The 19,764-nt window shown below is 44.2% G+C and overlaps 2 protein-coding genes across 3 annotated transcripts in view; one reads left to right on the forward strand and one right to left on the reverse strand.

Moving 5' to 3' along the window:
• Positions 1-2,522: 2,522 nt before the first annotated feature.
• On the forward strand, positions 2,523-17,724 carry Klhdc2 (kelch domain containing 2). Its single transcript, XM_021178766.3, has 13 exons — positions 2,523-2,994; positions 6,155-6,234; positions 8,618-8,735; positions 10,686-10,801; positions 11,046-11,127; positions 11,719-11,802; positions 12,781-12,861; positions 12,935-12,993; positions 14,400-14,509; positions 14,829-14,901; positions 16,228-16,315; positions 17,252-17,304; positions 17,409-17,724. Exons 1-13 carry the CDS (start codon positions 2,842-2,844, stop codon positions 17,530-17,532), a joined length of 1,221 nt encoding a protein of 406 aa, XP_021034425.1. The 5' UTR covers positions 2,523-2,841; the 3' UTR covers positions 17,533-17,724.
• A 1,061-nt stretch (positions 17,725-18,785) lies between these two features.
• Nemf (nuclear export mediator factor) overlaps positions 18,786-19,764 on the reverse strand; it is a 46,195-nt gene continuing 45,216 nt past the window's right edge. For both annotated transcript variants that reach the window (XM_029484414.2, XM_021179023.3), the window contains 3 exons: positions 19,669-19,712; positions 19,500-19,579; positions 18,786-19,325 (listed from right to left, as the gene is read on the reverse strand). In XM_029484414.2, the coding sequence (XP_029340274.1) occupies positions 19,248-19,325; positions 19,500-19,579; positions 19,669-19,712 (202 nt within the window). In that variant the 3' untranslated portion in view covers positions 18,786-19,247. The remainder of the gene's footprint in view (positions 19,326-19,499; positions 19,580-19,668; positions 19,713-19,764) is intronic.

Below are 19,764 nucleotides of genomic sequence, written 5' to 3' on the forward strand. Positions count from 1 at the left end.
GATGAGGTTTGCATTCTTTGTACACAGGCCCTCCTCGAGCTCACTGGCCAGCAGCTGTCCACCCCCTCCACTGACCACACTGTACATACACCAGCTCCTTACCTGCACAGGTTGAGCCCTTCATCTCCACTCTTCTGCCTGGACTGCAGCAGAAAGTCTCACTAGCTACAGCCTTGTGCTGGGGTTCCAGGCTCTTTATATATATATAAAGTGGAAATGGTATAGGTGGAACAACATTATGAACTAACCAGTACCCCGGAGCTCTTGACTCTAGCTGCATATGTATCAAAAGATGGCCTAGTCGGCCATCACTGGAAAGAGAGGCCCATTGGACTTGCAAACTTTATATGCCCCAGGACAGGGGAATGCCAGGGCCAAAAAGTGGGAGTGGATGGATAGGGGAGTGGGGGGGGGTATGGGGGACTTTTGGGATAGCATTGGAAATGTAAATGAGGAAAATACCTAAAAAAAAAAGTGGAAATGGCTTGTAACAGCATCTTTTCTTGGCCAGATGATGCAATCATTATCTCTGAGGCTTACCACTTGGGTCTGCTAACCTAAACCTAGTCCCGGAATCTTCTAGCCTTCCTACAATCTAATCTAGGCCTAGAATGTTTTCAGCCTCTGAGACTTACTGCTGAATTAAACTCACCTTCTCTAGTTCTTTCTGAGCTCTGGCTGGTTGGTTCAATTCAGCTGTTCTGATTCAAAACTCCTCTCCAAGCTGCCTGATTCAATCTCATTTCTCTTGGCTTCTCCTGGTTCCTCTGCTTGGCCTCATAACTAACTTTGGTGACATGTTCTAATCGTCCGCTCCTTCTCATTCTCTGGCTTTCTGTCTTCACCTGTGGCTAGCATGTTCTCTCTGTGCAACTTGTCTCTGTACCCTCTCCAGGTAAAGCTGCCTCTTCTCTCTCTCTGCACTGGCCCTTAAGGAGCTCCTCTTTTCTCTCCTTGTGAGCGTTGGGTATATCCTGTTGTTCTATCAAATCTTTCTCTGATCTGCCACTATGTCTGCTATTCAACTAAACATCACTTTCAAACATGGCTGCTTCCTTCTACAAACTAACTTTACCTTCATCGTTTGAGATTAAAGTGTGTGCTAAGGGTGTGTCTGTATTCCAATCAGAGTAGCCATGTCGCTGGATTAAAATCCTTCTACAATGGCCCAGGACTATTTGTAACTATTGATAGTTTCATGGAATGACGGAAGTCTAGTCTCTTGAGGACAAGGGGCAGCAGTGGCTCTGTGATGTAGGTTACCTTCATCTGGCTTCTGTGGCAAGATTCTCTGGGATGCTAACTGTTCTTGTTAACTGAAGTATATCCGTCCAGAACATGGGTTTTGTGCTTAAAAGCTCACTCTGAGAAAGGCTCGTTGCTACACTGGGATCCCAAACTAATAAAGACTTTCTATTGGCTTAAGTTCATGTCTGAGCTGTCCTCTCTAGTGGCTATCCCCACAACACCATCAAATTTTTCTTGCAAACAATAATCACGGGGCAGTAAGATGTGTCCAAGTGCAGCTTGTCTGGAATAAGGCTGATCTGTGGAGGAATATCCACTTGCATGCTCCTGACCCCTAGGGCAAGGTGATTTCCACTGCTGGATGATCAGTTGCTCACCACAAACCTCAGCTTAGTGCAAATTGGTCATTCACATTACAGACAGATTTGCAGTGTGAGAGGTTGTGGCCAACAGTGAGAGATGTCTTCTACCCGCCAAACATGAAACTGATGCTAGATTTTCTTCTCCAGTGTCATCCAGCACGAAGTGGCTGGTGGAAATGCTGCCAATCTCTTTTTGACAGTATACACCCTGGGCAGCAGCAGGAAGGCCATTTCTCTCTCTGACTGTCTCTTGCAATGGCAGAGAGGAAGGCCCCCCTCAGCACAGCACCAAGGGCACTGGACATCTGTTGCATGGCAAAATTGTCCCAGGGAGACCTGGATGAATCTGGTCAAGAAACAGAATCTGCCTGGTGGAGCACACCTTTGATCCCAGCGCTTTAATCTCACACCCCAGACCCTTAACGCTTGTGTTTAAGCAAGCACATCTCCAGCAACTGGTGAGAGTTTCAAAGAGAAAAGGTTTTTTTGGTTGTTTTTGTTAAGTGTGTATTTTGCTCAGTGTATATTTAGCAGTCCCAAAACGAAGAGAGGAATAAAACAGACAAGATGAGCAGCACGGAGAGCCACCATTTAAATGAGGAGCCTGAAGTGTTTTCCAGACCAGCCTTATTTTATGGGCGAGGAATTGGGTTTAAATAATTCGTAATTTTCATTTGGCCTCTTAGAAACCCAGATTGTGAGTGTGGGATTCGCATTCTTTCCCCAAGGGTGGGTTATTATGGTTTAGGAACTGTCCAGGCCGGGAGCACCCGGAGGCGGGAGGACGGATGTTGGGAGGACTCAGATGCCCGAGGGCCCGACTGGGAGGATTACACAGCAGTAGGACAGCACTGCGGTGGGACCGGACGACGGGAGGCTCAGCAGCGCAGGGGGCGAGAGCGCTTCCGGAGCGTGGGGACAGTGTCCGCTGCGGACGACTTCCGGCGGCGGCATAAACAAGGCCCCGGCGGCCGGAGGCGGGGCGGGTTGCGAGTGCGAGCCCCGTCGGCCGCTCTCCCGCTCCGAGCCAGGACCCGGCCGCGGCGCGGTCCCCGCGAGACCCGCAGCGGCTGTCGGCGCGCGCTCCAGCGCTCGTCCCGGAGGCGGAGGCGCAGCGCAGGAGAGGCGGGTCGTCAGCGCTGGCTGCGCGCCGCGGTCCACCGCTCCGCTTTCCTTTGTCTCCCGCCTGCGGGGCCGGAGCGGTCTCGGTAGCCAGCGGTGCAGCCTCAAGATGGCTGATGGCAACGAGGATGCTCGAGCGGAGGACATGCCGGGCCCGGCCTTCGAGAACTACGAGGCCATGGAGCTGGCCTGCCCGGCCGAACGCAGCGGCCACGTCGCTGTCAGCGATGGGCGCCACATGTTCGTCTGGGGCGGCTACAAGGTCAGTAGGGCCGAGTGGGCACGATCGCCGCCGCGGCTCTTGCTCATTCAGGAGAGCATCTTCCCGCCCTGCCCTGGTGGACTCGGGGATCCTGGGCTATTGTCACCGCTCTCTTGAACTTATGAGTCAGCCTATCCCACGCACCCCCTACGCATTGTCTTTGGAGTGAGCGGAGCGAGGTTCTGTTATTGTGGGTAGCGTAGCGGGTGACTGTGGCCCGAGGTACGGAAAAGGGTGGGGGCGAGGGTGTGTGAGAATCACTCATATACCTTTGGGCCAGGTCGCCCGGAGCTGGGGCCAGTTAGCCGACAGACACAATATTGTCACTGTGTGAACCAAGGCCACAGGAATCGCTTGCTCAACCTCCCCGAAGGTGTAACGGTGTCATCAACACCTGTGCAGATGCCCCCACCTATCTATTGTTTGAACGCAGGGCCATTTTTCTTAACTGGTCTCAGCTGAGAAAGGATTGCTCCTCAGTAGGCCTTACTGCGAATTTTAAAGGAAAAAAATAGCCAGTGAATCCCCAGCAGCGTATGTAATTGGAGTGCAGGTCTTTGGACTTTGTGACCAAGTATCTTTTTAGTCATTTGCATTGTTTTATACCCCGAGCTGGGGAATACTGCTTAGTTACCTCTTTAAACCGCTGCTCACTGGTTCTTCTGTACTGGTTTTAGAATTCCATGATACACTCTAGTTCTTGGATTTCATCTGGTGCACACTCATTTGATCCATTTGACCTAAAACTATGAATACTATTTTAGTGTTAAAATGACGCCCCGCCCCCCTGGGAAGTCCAGTTCTCTGCGCCTGTGCTGGGAATAGTTTGCTTAAGGACTCTAATAGCTTATAGTACAGACGACCTGATCATAGGTGGCCATTTTGAGACAACTGTCCCATACCTTTGTCGGTTTAACCATTAGTTATTTTGCCAGCGTGAATTAACGCATCCTGTTGTCCCTGGCTTCCAGGGGTCAGGTATTTAGAGGTCCATGTCGAGAATTCTAGAGAGTAGAGAGCAGGTGTGTAGTGGCTATGATTATTATTATTATTATTTTATTTTTGGTTTTTCGAGACAGGGTTTCTCTGTATCACCCTGGCTGTCCTGGAATTCACTCTGTAGACCAGGCTGGCCTTGAACTCAGAAATCTGCCTGCCTCTGCCTCCCAAGTGCTGGGATTAAAGGCGTGTGCCACCAAGCCCAGCTGTGTAGTGACTATTATTAAAACATAAATTCCCACTTGGGAGGCAGAGGCAGGCGGATTTCTGAGTTTGAGGCCAGCCTGGTCTACAAAGTGAGTTCCAGGACAGCCAGGGTGACACAGAGAAACCCTGTCTCGGAAAAAAACAAAACAAAACATAAATTCCAGGGGTAGAGAGGTGACTCAGTGGTTACCAGCATTGGCCACATTTCTGGGTTGGATTCTTAGCACCCCCATGGCCACTCACAACTGTCATTTCAGTCCTAGGGGATCTCATGCCCCTCCTTTGGCCTCTCTGGGCACTGCACCCCGGGGGGGCACAGACAGGCATGCCGGCAAAACTGATAAACTTAAATAAACCTTTTCAAAATATAAATGTCCTTTGAGGAAGGTAGACCTGTTGGTCAACCACACTTTGGTCTAACGTATGTTATTCATAATTCTGTTTGTGAACACTAGCATTGAGCCATGGTGTCACTGAGTTTGGCCTTGGACTCTTTCCATATCCGGCTGTTCCCACCACCCAAGTGTTGACATGGGGATGAGACCCTTCTGTAGTGCACGGAGAAATTGTCAGAGTGGAAACTTTCTCTCTTTCTTTCTTAGGATTTATTTATTTATATGAGTACACTGTAGCTGTCTTCAGACACAGAAGAGGACATCAGATCTCATTACAGATGGTTGTGAGCCACCATGTGGTTGCTAGGATTTGAACTCAGGACCTCTGGAAGAGCAATCAGTGCTCTTAACCACTGAGCCATCTCTGCAGCCTGTGGGCATTTTCTGATGGTTGGTTTATAAGGTCCTTCCAGCAGGGAGAGGAGGAGAGCTTCATGGCTAGCTGCTCCATTACCGAACCATTAGTAGTCACTCATTTTCAGTGAAGGCCAGTTTTTATTGTATTTTGTCCCTGTGAGATAGTGGCCAGGCAGGGATGAAATAAGGCAGCCTGCACAGGAAACGGAGATTCCTGGGCTCACCCCTGCTTGCTGAGTAACCTGAGGCAAATCTTGTAATAACTCGTTGTTAAATAAGGGAATTTGAGGCCCTATGGTAAACCTGGTCTTTGTTAGAGTTAACATCTGAAGGGTTGAAGACCAGAACAAGGCCACAGCTGACTGAAGACTCAGGATTTGCACAAGCAGTTTTGCCCTCAGAATGAGTGGATGGACTGGAAGCTTGGCTCGAGCCGCCTGTTAGCGTGGGTGGGGCTGCGAGTCCTCCAAAGTCAGGTGACTGAGATCAGGGCCACGGTCTGTTCAGGAGACAGCAGCTCGCAACCAGTGCGTGTGACTCCTTTGGGGGAGGGGATTGAATGACCCTTGCTCAGGGTTGCCTAAGACCATTGGAAAACAGTTATTTACATTACACAACAGTAATAAACATACTGTTTTCATAACAGTAGCAAAATTACAGTTACAAAGTAGCAACAAAAATAATTTTATGGTTGAGGGTCACCATAACTTTTGGAACTGTATTAAAAGTGTAGCATTAGGAAGGCTGAGAGCCACTAACTCCCCAGGGGGCCCTTGTACTATTTTATTTGCAAGGGTTGTAACAAAAGTTGGACTGCAGATCTGTCTGCACTAAGATTCTTTTTTGTATGTGCCTGGGTCCTGGAGACTGCATTTAATATTTATCTGTATACAAAAATTAATTTTATATGATCAGTATCATGAATAGTATCTCAGTAAGGTAGAAAAGGAACCCAGGAAAAGCCTCTTTAGAAACATCAGTTACTGGGCCAGGGAGCTGTTGAGTGCGTAGCCCACTCGATACACAGCCCTGGTGAGCTGAGTGTGATCCCCAGACCCCTGTAAAGGTGGGAGGTTAGAAGTGACTCCACAGAGCACCGTGGCACATGTGTGTTCCATGTTACATACATACTCAACACATTAGTGCAAATTAAAAAGAAAATGTCAGTTGTTTATCTTTGTCATCTTTCTTATTCTTCATAGAGTAATCAAGTGAGAGGATTATATGACTTTTATCTGCCCAGAGAAGAACTGTGGATCTACAACATGGAGACTGGAAGATGGTAACTGGAGATTAACCTTCCAATAAGCTTGCAAAGAAAGTGGGGGTGGGGGTGGGGGGGTGTCTTTCTTTTCTGCATAGGTTTGATTGTCCTAGAACTTACTATGTAGTCCAGATTGGCCTCAAACTCACAAAGATCTCCTGTGTCTCTGTGTCTTCCTCCAGAGCACGGAGACTAAAGGCATGTGTCACATTGCCTGTTGTAATTAGGATACTAAGCTCTCTTCTCTGGAAACAGTGGTCTGGTTTAGATTAGCTGCTGAGGTTAGTACACACCAGAGACTGTCATGATCTTAGAAGCCTCTAGTCAAGGCCTGGTCAAAGTACCGCAAGGAAGGCGGCACAGAGCCGGGTTGGGGGTGCTACAGTCTGCTTGGCGTTTTGAAGAAAGAGGTTTTTAGTTTCCTTCTTAGGTTTTGCCTGGTTTATTTCATCTGCTTAAAAGAAGTTTTGAGAAAAGTCTCTAATTTAAAGTAGTATTTTCTGGATTGCATTAATAGGTGAGTGGGTGGCAACAAGCTTGCCTGCCTGATATGAGGCCCTGGGTTTGATTTTTCAACTGGGAAAAAAAGAAAAAAGATCTGTTTAAAAATAAAAATGAGGGAATGAAGAGATGGCTCAGTTGTTAAGAGCACTGACTGCTCTTCTAGAGGACCCAGGTTCAGTTCCCAGCACATACATGGTGGCTCACAACCATCTGTAACTCCAGTCACAGAGATCTGATGCCCTCTTCTCGTCTCTGAGAGCAGCAAGTATGCACCTGCAGCAGTGCCCAGACATATATATCTGGACAAAATACTCATAAAGTAAATAATAAAAAAAAAATGAAGCCGGGCGTGGTGGCGCACGCCTTTAATCCCAGCACTTGGGAGGCAGAGGCAGGCGGATTTCTGAGTTCGAGGCCAGCCTGGTCTACAAAGTGAGTTCCAGGACAGCCAGGGCTATACAGAGAAACCCTGTCTCGAAAAAACCAAAAAAAAAAAAAAAAAAAAAAAATAAAAATAAAAAAAATGAGCCTGGTGTGATGGCCTGTGCCTTTAATCCCAGCACTCAGGAGGCAGAGACAGGGACTCTGTGAGTTCCAAGCCAGCCTGGACTACATAGTGAGTTCCAGGACAGTCAGGGCTACACAGAGTGACCCTGTCTTGAAAAATAACAAAACAAAACAAAAATGAACTGGTAGAATCTAAGAGGGTCTTCTGCCTGTCTAGCAGTCCAAGTCGAGGATATGTTGGGAGACTCTGGGCTTCTCAAAATTTGAGTTAGCCATCTGGGGGCGTGTAAATGTATTTCCCCATACATGAAAACTTTCCACTGTAAAAGACTTTTGTCTTTACTGTCTTACTGTTGATATTAAAGCCAGGGAGGTTTATGGAAGGTCACAACAATTTTTGTAATTATTAAATCAGTTAATATGGGCTATTTGCTAATCTTTTTTTTTTTTTAAAGAAAAATTCCCCAAAGAATTTAACACATTTCTTAAGATTAAGAATTTACAAATCAGGGCTGGTGAGATGGCTCAGTGGGTAAGAGCACCCGACTGCTCTTCCGAAGGTCCAGAGTTCAATTCCCAGCAACCACATGGTGGCTCACAACCACCCGAAATGAGGTCTGATGCCCTCTTCTGGTGTGTCTGAAGACAGCTACAGTGTATTTACATACAATAAATAAATAAATCTAAAAAAAAAAAAAAGAAGAATTTACAAATCAGCCTACTTCAAGCTAAACAAAGATGAAAGCAGTATTAGCTGATGATGTAGTCAGGACACCTGAGTGAACTCTGAGTCCTGTAACTCTCTAAAGCTGAGCATGATGGCGTATTTGTTTAATTCTAGCACTTAAGGGAGGAAGATTGGGCAGATTTCTGTGAGTTCTGGGTGAATTAATAGGAAATGTCTGTTGAATTAATGAGCACTAGGCATGGGAAGGTTTCCATTTGAGTCCGTGGCCTACTTAAAAACAGGGCCGTGAGCCGGCTCGGCAGGTAGAGGTGCTGTCCACCAAGGCCGGGTTTGCCTTCCCTGAGTCCACGTGGTAGAGGACGAGAATTTTTTGCACATGCATGCCGCGTATGTATGCTGTGACATACCTGTGCCCAAGCACACAGAAATACATAAAACAAAGACCTTCCAGTCAGATAAGATCATATAAATAAAAAGCAAATAGTTTGAGAAATGGCTCATGGAACCTGAGGGGCTTGCAGAGCGTTTTATTCCGCCTGGGGTGCGGCCATCTTCCCCTGTCTAGACAGGTGGAAGAAACTGATTCCCTGGGCTATCTTAAAGCTAGGAGAGTCCCTGGATACCATCAGCCGCCTATAAGTTAATAAGTCTTGTATTTCTTATCCTCTGGGAAACTTTATCATCTAACCTTCCTCCTTGTAGGAAGAAAATCAACACTGAAGGTGACGTTCCCCCGTCTATGTCTGGGAGCTGTGCTGTGTGCGTGGACCGGGTGCTGTACTTGTTTGGTGGGCACCATTCCAGAGGCAATACAAACAAGGTCAGTGCTGCTGAGGGTTAGGGTTCCAGGCAGTTCCTTCCTCACGTTCAACATCAGATTTATAAAGCTGGATGCTGCTGTGTCCTCTAGTTAAGAATGTACTTGATTGTGGTATAAATGTGTGTTGTAGCATCTTCTCTACTACACTGTTTACTAGGCCTTTGTAGAAGCCAATGCCAGCAGCCTTTGTGTAGTAACTTCGTAGGTGTATTTACTTGGTGCTCTCAATTACTTGATCTCCTAACCACCCTGTGGGTGGTAGGTGAGTGTTAACTAGAAAGCAGTTTCAAGGATGATTACAGACAAAGGATTTGGAGGGAAGGGTAAAGGGAAACTCAAAGCTGTCGGGTTAAATTACCATTGAAAAAGGAAGGTAAGTAGCAATGCTTTGCTTTGTCCTCGTGTTTTTTTCCAAGTAGGAAAAAAGATGTCAGGTCATTTCCGGCCAGTAAAGCCAGCTGAAGCTTCAGAAGTCCCATAGTCTGTAGGTAAACTTCTATTTAACTCACGGATTTTGCAACTTCGTGAACACTGTGTGTGCAGAGGGCAGAGTTGGAAAGGGACAGTCGGGACGCGTGGTGCAGGGCTCACATTCTGGAAGAGACCCCTAACAGAGGTGACTAAGTGACTGCAGGATAGCCTCACTGTGCTGACGAGCCTTCTGCCTTTGAAAGCGATGGTTGTTGGGTGTAGGAGGGGTAGAACAGGTGCTTACTCCATAGCAGAGCTCAGTTGAATAGGAAGTCGCTGTGTAGACCTGCAGGCAGGATCATTCAAGATGTCAGGTGCTCTGTGGTTTTGAGATCACAGAGGAGGAGCACTGTAGTGTCCTGTAAGCTGCCGACGATCCTGGCTTCCTCAGACAAGCAAACACTCATCCAGGAAGTGGACACACCCTGAAAAGGCTTAGGAGGAGTGAGGCCTGGTTCCAGGGCTGGGTAGCAGAGTGATTAATAGTTCGTAACTCGGCTTGTAACTGAAATGAGGCCCAGAAGGGAAGCAGATGTCTCAGAAGGGTGAGGTGTGTGTGTTCTGTTACCTGGATTCGAGTCCTTAGACTAATATTTAACCTTTTTTTTGTTTGTTTGTTTTTAAGATTTATTTTTATTTTATGTGTATGGGTATTTTGCTTGTGTGTGTCCTTTTGCACCATGTGTGTGCCTAGTGCTTGAGGGGCCAGAAGAAGGTATTAGATCCCCTGGAACTGTAGTTACAGACTGCTGTGAGCTCCCATGTGGGTGCTGGGGGTCAAACCCAGATCCTCTCGAAGAGCAGCCAATGCTCTAAACCACTGGGTCGTCTGCCAACTCTTGAGTATTTAACCTTTTAAGAACTGACTGATCTTTTACCTTTAGAATTAATTAGGCAGGAAGACATGTTAAGTTGAATTTGAAGAGCCTCGGGTTTTTTATTTGTTTGTTTTTTGTTTTTGAGACAGAGTTTCTCTGTATAGACCTGGCTGTCCTGGAACGTACTCTGTAGACCAGGCTGGCCTCGAACTCAGAAATCTGCTTGCCTCTGCCTCCCAAGTGCTGGGATTAAAGGCATGCGTCACCACCGCCCGGCCGCCGGTTTTTGTTTTTTTAGAACATGATCCTGCTCTCAATCAACCAATTAATTAAAAAACAGTAAAATTCAAAGCACTCATCTAAAGTTTAGGGCAGGATGGGGAGCTAGTGCTATGGTACATGTGAACATATAGCCAATTCTATTGACTTAGAAGTGTAGTTAATGAAAGCAAACGTAGCTGTACATTTTTCGTGTTACTGATTTAAGTAATTTACATTCTGTTGTAAATTCATAATCCTACCCAGACCAGTGTGGCAGCCGGTCTGCAGGCAGCCTCAGCACTGAATCAGATGGCACCTTTATGACAAAATACAGTCAAATCAAAGGCTAATACTGAGCTTTCTGTGTAACAAAACTAACTGAAATCCTTGCTTCTGACAGTTCTACATGCTGGATTCAAGGTCTGCAGACAGAGGGTTACAGTGGGAAAGGATTGACTGCCAAGGAATTCCTCCATCATCAAAGGACAAACTTGGCGTCTGGGTGTATAAAAACAAGTACGTTAGAAGCTATCGGTTTGGGCTTTTGTGCAGAATGTAGTTGCCCCATAAGTGCCCGCCCCTCCCCAGCATTATAAAAGAGCATGGAATATATTACATAGTAAATTATACTCTAGTTCATTAACTTAGTAACTGAAGGCGAATTGTCATGTTAACTCATTCCATAGGTCAAGACTCAAAACAATCCTGGGTCTAGTTTATGGATACTTAAATCTTTCATGTTTGGCTTTATATAAAACAGGTTAATATTTTTTGGAGGCTATGGATATTTACCTGAAGATAAAGTATTGGGAACTTTTGAATTTGATGAAACATCTTTTTGGGTAAGTGAAGTTTCAGAATTCCACATGGTGAATTGATATGGTGAAAAAATGTGTCCTATTTTGTTTTTACTTGCTTTCTGAAATTTTTATTTTGAAATTTTAAGTTTGTATGCATGAGTGCACTCCTACCTAGGTGCAGGTGAAACAGTGTGCATGTCAAAGTCAGAGGACCACTTGGGGGAATTAGTTCTCTCTTTCCATGATGTGGGGACTGGGGATTCAACTTAGGCCATGAGGCTTGGCAGCCAGTACCTTACCCGGGCTGAGTCATCTTACCAGCCCAGAGATAAGTTTACAGTCACTGGTAGTTGTGTTCATTTTCTTTGTTGATAAACTAGGCAAGTAAGAGTTGCATAATTTAGCCAGGCAGTGGTGGTGCATGCCTTTAATCCCAGTAGTCGGGAGGCAGGGACAGGTGGATTTCTGAGTTCGATGCCAGCCTGGTCTACAAAGTGAGTTCCAGGACAGCCAGGGCTATACAGAGAAACCCTGCCCCTCAAAAAACCAAAAAAAAAAAAAAAAAAAAAAAAAAAGAGTTGCATAATTTGTAAAATACAGTATTTGTACAATAACGTAAATTCTTTTTTGTAGAATTCAAGTCATCCAAGAGGATGGAATGATCATGTCCATATTTTAGACACTGAAACATTTGCCTGGAGCCAGCCCATCACCACTGTGAGTCACTGAAGAGTGAAGTGTGCTTACAAGGGGGTTCACCAGAGTAGGGAGGGATCTGAAGCTGACAGTTCATTCTTGTTTTCTGAAATGAGGCTGGCTGTAGTGTTATTGCTTTCCAAGGAGTACAAACCTTAGAAATTGAAGGAATACACAGTTTGTTGTGGTACTTTCATTTGCTAGTAATTAAACTGAGCTTTAAATGAAAAGTTAAAGATTAGATTTTTTTTTCTTTTAAAGATACTATACAATGTGCCAGTCATTTTAAAACAACTTTTCTTACATACTAATTAGCTTATTCAGTAACAGTCTCAGAAATACTAAAATACTCCGTTGTAGTATCTATAAAGTAATTGAATTATTTCTATTCCCATTAGCTTCCAAATGAATGAGACTCAAACCATGATGTATTTCTTTAGCGTTGGCACAGTTACTGGGGGAGTAGCCCAGTCTCTTTTCTCACACTAGACTGTTCTTGCAGTTTGAGTACCTGGGTTAGTTCTGTTCCACAGCGCAGCCCCAGGGTTCATCTCACCTCAGCCATGTGCTCTTGGTCCATCACATGTGTTGGAGACCTTCTCCGTCTTCCTTTCTTTTCCTCCTCTCTCCTTCCCTTTCTCTTTCTTCATGGTTCCTACCTACGAGACCCCCAGCCCAGTGACTGGAACTGCCTCTCTGCTGTTCTCCCAGCAATTGACTGTAGTCACTCTATTTTAACCACTAGTTTTAAATCAGGAACTAGGGTTCCATAGCAGCACTCGGTGCATGTAAGGATCCTCTGATCAGGGGCAACCAGAACTTCAGGGCCAGTCTTTAGTATTCGAATACATAGCAGCACCAGACCAAGTCCCAACAGGTTTGACACTGTTGCTATCTAGTGCCCAAGTTTCTGACATTCTTATTCTATGATATTCAGAAAACACTGCTATTTCTCTCTGTATAAAGTTCACATTTATGAAGCTGTTTCTCTTTTTACAGGGTAAGGCACCTTCACCTCGGGCTGCCCATGCCTGTGCAACTGTTGGAAACAAGGGCTTTGTGTTTGGTGGCAGATACCGGGTGAGTATAGAGACAGGGTTTAATGGCTTGCTTGGGGCAGGTCACACGGTAACTCTTACTTGCTCTTTTTTAGGATGCTAGAATGAATGATCTTCACTATCTTAATCTGGATACGTGGGAGTGGAATGAACTGTAGGTATTACCTTAGATATCTTTTTTGTTTTGTTTTTTTTAAAGATTTATTTACTATTACAAGTACACTGTAGCTGTCTTCAGACACAACAGAAGAGGGAGTCAGATCTCATTACTGATTGTGAGCCACCATGTGGTTGCTGGGATTTGAACTCAGGACCTTCAGAAGAGCAGTCAGTGCTCTTAACTGCTGCGTCATCTCTCCAGCCCCTACCTTAGATATCTTAAGATACATTTCAGATCCCAACCCCATTCCTGATTAGTATGTAATGAATGTGCTTCAAGTTTCTGTAACTTTGGACTTAAGTAAACATGAATACTGGGGTCCTTAAGGAATTTTATTTTTATTTCTAGTTTCCCTAACTATGTGCCTGATACAGCATGTGTTCAATGTTTGCTGAAAGAAAATGTCTAAAGTTGATTCTGCCTTCAAAGAACATAGTTGAGTAGAAAATATGTAGTTAATATTGAGAGAGGCTTCTCTTTTTAGCATGTGTCTGGATGTAAGATGTGTGTGGGGCATGTTGTGTGTGTAGGTGTGTGTAGGTCCAAAGCTAACATTAGGAGGGTCTTCAGACACCATCTACTGTATCATTGAGGAAGGGATCTCTCAATTGAACCCAGGGCTCCCCAATATGGTTGCTAGCCAGCTTGCTTGGAGGAGCTCATCGTGGCCTTCTGAGAGCCAGTGAGAGCCACTGTATGCAGTGACAGGCGTGCTCCCTCCCAGTTCCTCTTGTTACTTAAGTAGGCGCTGAGGAGCTGAATGGCCGCTGCTTTATGGCAGGCACTTTCCCTGCTGAGCCACCTTGGAGACCCCAGGAATCCTTGTCAAGCCAGGTTTCTTTATCTGATATTATTTATTTATTTATTTATTTATTTGTTTGTTTGTTTGTTTGTTTGTTTATTTAAAGAAGTCCTCAGCATTTCTCGCTGGTATCTACTTTAACATAGATCTCATGTATAAGGTTGATTATGTGTGCATGTGGAGGCTAAGTATAGTCTCAGTGCTGTCCACCTTTTTTATTTTAGCTTTTTTTGTTCTTGTGACAGGATCTTACAACACAGTACAAGTTAACACGGACCTTAGTATCTAGTGCTCTCCTCAAACTTATAAAAATCTACCTCAGGAGCCTCCCAAGTGCTGGGATTCTGAGTGTAGATCTCTTTCTCCTTTTCCTTTTGAGTCATGGTCTCCTGGACTGGCATTTGCCTAGTGGGAGAGGGCAGCAGACTCTAGGGGCTCACCTCCTAGCAGTGAGATTGCAAGCATGTGTCAGACCTGCCCCCTTTTAAATAATGTGTGGATTCTGGGGATAGAACTTGGGTTCTCAAGTGCTTTGTTGACTAAGTTATCCCCCCAGACTCTAAACAGATATTATAACTCAGCTATCTGTTATTTTTAGAATTCCACAAGGTGTGTGCCCTGTTGGCAGATCCTGGCACTCACTGACACCAGTCTCTTCAGACCATCTTTTTCTCTTTGGAGGATTTACCACTGAAAAACAGCCACTAAGTGAGTCCTTTAGTCACACATCATAAGCATTAGCAGTATGCTGTGTATACTACTCACTCAAAGTCAATCCTAGCTGGATCCTTTCAGGCTAGTTTATTAATTTTGATCTGTAACACCTTATAATTGCACATATTATGACCTAAATACATTTTACCCAAAAAATGGAGCAGTTAAAAATCCCTGCTGAAACCTTGCATGTGCAGTGGCCTAACTTCCTTAACCACAGGAACTGGGAATAGGATTTGACTAACTGCTATGCTTGCTGAAGTTGTGTCCTTAAGATGAACATTCTTCATGGCCTTTTCTTTGGTTTAATCAGGTGATGCCTGGACTTACTGCATCAGTAAAAATGAATGGATTCAGTTTAATCATCCTTATGTTGAAAAACCAAGGTAGGAGCTCCATGAAAGGTAATTTCTTGGGCTGGTAAGAACTGAGGATGCTGTGGCTGGATTTTATCCAACATTCTTAGGAAAGTCTTGGTATTTATTAAGGTTTAACATCATACTTCCAAGCATTAACCAAGTGTCCGAAGCTTGCTTTCCCATTATTTATATGCTTTAAAATTTTAAGAATGTACATGGGGGGAGAGGTGTCACACCAAGAACCTCTCTTTATATTGTATATTTATATTGTATTAGCATTATTCAGGGAAGAGAAAGTAAACTTCTCCAAGGCATGTGATGTGGGAGGAGCGGGACGGGTAAGGAGGCGCCTGCCTGTGATCCCAGCCCTTAGAAGCCAGCAGCAGGAAGATCAGATCTAGGCCACCTCTGGGCTAGACACAAAAATTTGATTTTTTTTTTTCCCCCTCTTTTTTTAAGCAGATAAGAGTCATCTTAATCTCAAAAGAAATTGCTACAGGCAGGTACATACTTGGCATTGGTATTTAAGGTGAATTTAAATGTTCCAACCTCACTTTTTCATCGAAGCCTCTAGCCCAAGCATGCTGCTAAGACGTTGGCAGAGATGACTTTCCACACAGCCATCTAGCTTAGAGAGCTGTTGTCAGACACTGTGAGGCCAGCTCACCTTGCCACTCTTTAGCCCTCATAAGAATTTTTTTTTCTTAATGATTTATTTATTATATGTAAGTACACTGTAGCTGTCTTCAGATGCACCAGAAGAAGGCGTCAGATCTCATTACAGATGGTTGTGAGCCACCATGTGGTTGCTGGGATTTGAACTCAGGACCTTCAAAAGAGCAGTCTGTGCTCTTAACCAATGAGCCATCTCGCCAGCCCAAGAATTTTTTTTAATTGTTAACACGACCTAAATTGTTTGGTTAAAAGTACCTAATTATAGGGGCTTACAACTATCTGTAATGGAATCCAATTCCTTTTTCTGGTGTGTCTGAAGACAGAGCACTCATATACATAAAATAAATAAATCTTTAAAAAAAAAAAAGAGGGAGAGAGAAAGAAAACAAAAAACAAAAAAACCCTCATTATGTAGAAAACAAAAAACAAAAAAACCCTCATTATGTAGCCCTCAGTGACCTGGAACATATGTAGACCAGATTGGCCTGGGAGGAGCCGCCTGCCTCCTCCTCCACAGTACTGGGATTGAAGGTGTACACCACCAAGGCCGGCCTTAAAAGCTGCTTTTCCATGGAAGATTTGGTCTGAACTGCCTTGGAATCTCTAACTATAGCCAGCTCTACAGTGTGGTTTGAAGTGATCAGTTACACTGAACTCAAGCTTTGGTTTTCCATGCAGATTATGGCATACAGCTTGTGCGAGCGATGAAGGAGAAGTCATTGTTTTTGGTGGTTGTGCTAACAATCTGCTGGTTCATCACAGAGCTGTAAGTAACACCTTCACTGCTACTCAACATCTATTTTGAAAAATAACATTTTGTGTATGTAGGCATACATACATGTGTGCCATGGGATGAAGACAATAGTTAATTCTGTCCATCATGTGGGTCTTGGGGAATCTAATCCTTGGTGACAAGACTTTTATACATAGAGGTGAAAGTTGCTGAAGTATTTTTGCTTTTCTTTTTCGGCCTTTTGAGAGAGGGGTTTCTCTGTATAACCCTGGCTGTCCTGGAACTCACTCTGTAGACCAGGCTGGCCTTGAACTCAGAGATCTGCCTGCCTCTGCCTCCTTTAGGCATGCATTACCACATTAAAAAAAAAAACAACTTTATTTATTTAATGTATATGAGTATACTGTGGTTTTCTTCAGACACACTAAAAGAGGGCATCAGATCCCATTATAGATGGTTGTGGGCTACCACAGGGTTATTGAGAATTGGAACTCAGGACCTCTGGGAGAGCAGTCAGTGCTCTTTAACCTCTGAGCCATCTCTCCAGCTCTGCTTGTTTTAAAATTAAAAACAAAGAAAAAACCAAACCCCTTCATGTGATAGGTCTTTGGCTTTCATGTATGTCTGTGTACCATATGCATGCAGCTCTCATGGAGATCAAAACAAAGGGTATCAAATCACCCTAGAGTGAGGTTTCGGGTGATTGTAAACAGCCCCAACTGGGTGCTGGAACTGAACTCAGGTCCTTTGGAAGAGCAGCGCTCTTAACAGCCGAATTATCTCTCCAGACCCTCTTTCTGCATAGCTCAGTCCTCAGGCCTGTGCATGCTAGGTAGCACTTCACTACTGAGTGTAGTCCCAGCTCTGGTCCAGCTCTGGCCCAGTACTCCTGCCTTTGCTTCCTGAGGGAGTGTACCACAGCAGCCTGCTCTCAGCACTTGCATTTTACCTGTTCCTTCTTTTTTTCAGGCACACAGTAATGAAGTACTTATATTTTCAGTTCAACCAAAATCTCTTGTACGGTAAGTATTCGGCACCAGGTATATGACTATTTAAAGGCATTAGTCTTCATTCAAGTTAATGTGCTATCTAGTAAAATTATTTTCACTTTCCTTGTCTACTTTAGGCTAAGCTTAGAAGCAGTCATCTGCTTTAAAGAGATGCTAGCCAACTCGTGGAGCTGCCTTCCAAAACACTTACTTCACAGCGTTAATCAGAGGTTTGGTAGTAACAACACTTCTGGATCATAATAAGGCTTTGTAGATAATACTTCTGGTCTACTTGCATGGAAAACAACCCCGTATTTGTCACACAGTGTCATCCTTTGTATAATTATATGCATCGTTGTAGTTTGCAGCTTCCTGGGTTTTATGTGCATGTGAATGGCCTAGAGAACCTATTTTTGTGTCTAAAGTTTACAATAAATGTATTTAACACCACCAGTACCTGTCTATTGTTAAAGTTAAAAATTACTGTGTTGGCTTTTTTTTTTTTAACGATTTATGTATACTGAATGGTGTTTTTCCTGCATGCGTGAGGGTGTTGGATTCCCTGGAACAGGAGTTACAAGCTGCAATGTGGGTGCTGGCAACTGTACGTGGGCCCTATGGAAGAACAGCCAGTGCTCTTAACCACTGAGCCATCTGTCCAACCCCTGCATTGACTTTTTATTCCACGTTTGGGTATAACAATTTTAACATTTATCTTTTGATAATGTGGATGTAATGTAACTGTAGAAATGTGAAGATGCTCCATCTGTATGTAGCCTTTAACCTTATGTAGCTACGGCTGGTCTTGAATCAGTAATCCTCTAGCTTCCACCCCTCAAGCGTTGCAACTCAAAGTGCACTGCCACCCTGGGTGTGTACGCTGGGGCGGGCAGTGAGCCAGCCCAAGCTGCAATTAATGCACTGCTCCAACCTTCAAGTGTTGGTGTAGTCCTGGGACATGTGATGGTCATGGCTACTACCCAGTTAACTAAAAAGTGGCAGCTTATACCTCATGAACAGACAGATCACGTATGGCTTCATTCTCTATTCTCATAGGAGCCAGAAGAATACTGGTCCAGGACTCTTTAATGATAAGCCTAAAAGCCAAAAAGCACCTTTGACCCCTCCCAGACTCCAGAGTTTCTCTCTGTAGCCTTGGCTATCCTGAGCTCAAACTCACAGACATCTACCTGCCTCTGCCTCCCCAATGCTGCCAGCACCACCTAGCAAGAAAATGCACTTCTATTATTACAGGTTGAGCCCAGTGGTGGTGATGCACGCCTTTAATTCCAGCACTTGGGAGGCAGAGGCAGGCGGATCTCTTGAGTTCAAGGCCAGTTCGGTCTACAGAGAAACCCTGACTTGGAAAAACCAAAATCACTGTAAGACAGTTTTAACTCTTTGACAGCTGCTGGGGGTAGGGGGTTGGGAGAGAAAATGGCAAACAACTGAGAGACATTACAAGGAAGAAGTTAGGGAGGAAAGTGATAGATATGAATACACGGAAACAACTGTCATTTTCTTGTGTTATTTTTTTTGCATTTGATGTAAAATTTGGCAAAGTGTTCAAGACACAAACCTTAAATGTTTAATTGTTCCATTAACCAAACGAAACCTCTCGTGACTGGCTGTACTATGTATTAGATGTTATATACAGTAGACCACTACGTCAGTAGTTTATGCACTTGAGCTATTTCAGGGTCGTTACATCATGAAATGAAACCTCAAGAAGTTCAATAAAATGTAGAACAATACAATTACAGATGTGTATCATTAAGTTTTCACAAATATTTTAGGAAATACTATCATAGTTTATATAGATATATATAAAACTTGGGAAAAAAATCTTAAGTCCTTTTGGTGATATAGCAAGGCAGTATGTTCATTTGTAAAGTGGAAGTCCTGTGAACACGCCTGCATCTTTGAACTTCCAAAGGCTACAAACTGGCTGTTCAGTGCTGAGGCTCTCACTCCAGCTATTTTCTCTTCACATGCAGAAGATTAGGTGCGGACACTTTTACTTTTCCAGGAATGTTTCTTGATAAATCTGTATCCTAAAACAAATAAAAACAAAAGTACTTAACATTGTCATATCCTATTCCGGGTAATTATGTGTACTCTACTGTCAGGAGAAAGGCACTTATAGCTTTGCCAGGTAAACCTACTTAGGGTCCTGGGGAGTCAGCACTGTGTCAAGACCACAGAGCAGAGCTGAAGGGAAGCTTTACCTTCACACTGCGGAATAAGTCTTTTTCTCTTGCTGTGGCTTCTTTGGAGTGCATGAAACTGTTCAAGGCTGTCTTTGCAGCTGTAAGGAGAGCACACAAGAATGTACTTCTGGTTTAGTCACTAAACTATTTCAAAATCACAATAAAAAAAAAAAAACACCTAAATTACCTTTCCCCTTTTTCTGAACTCCAGGCGTAAGTTTCACTTTGTATCTTTAAAAAAAAGATTGTACCAGTTACTACATGGAGATCAAATATTTCCTAA

The sequence above is a fragment of the Mus caroli genome, unplaced genomic scaffold, assembly GCF_978045245.1.
Source record: "Mus caroli unplaced genomic scaffold, Mus_caroli_1 scaffold_14, whole genome shotgun sequence".
In the NCBI taxonomy this organism is placed as follows: domain Eukaryota; kingdom Metazoa; phylum Chordata; class Mammalia; order Rodentia; family Muridae; genus Mus; species Mus caroli.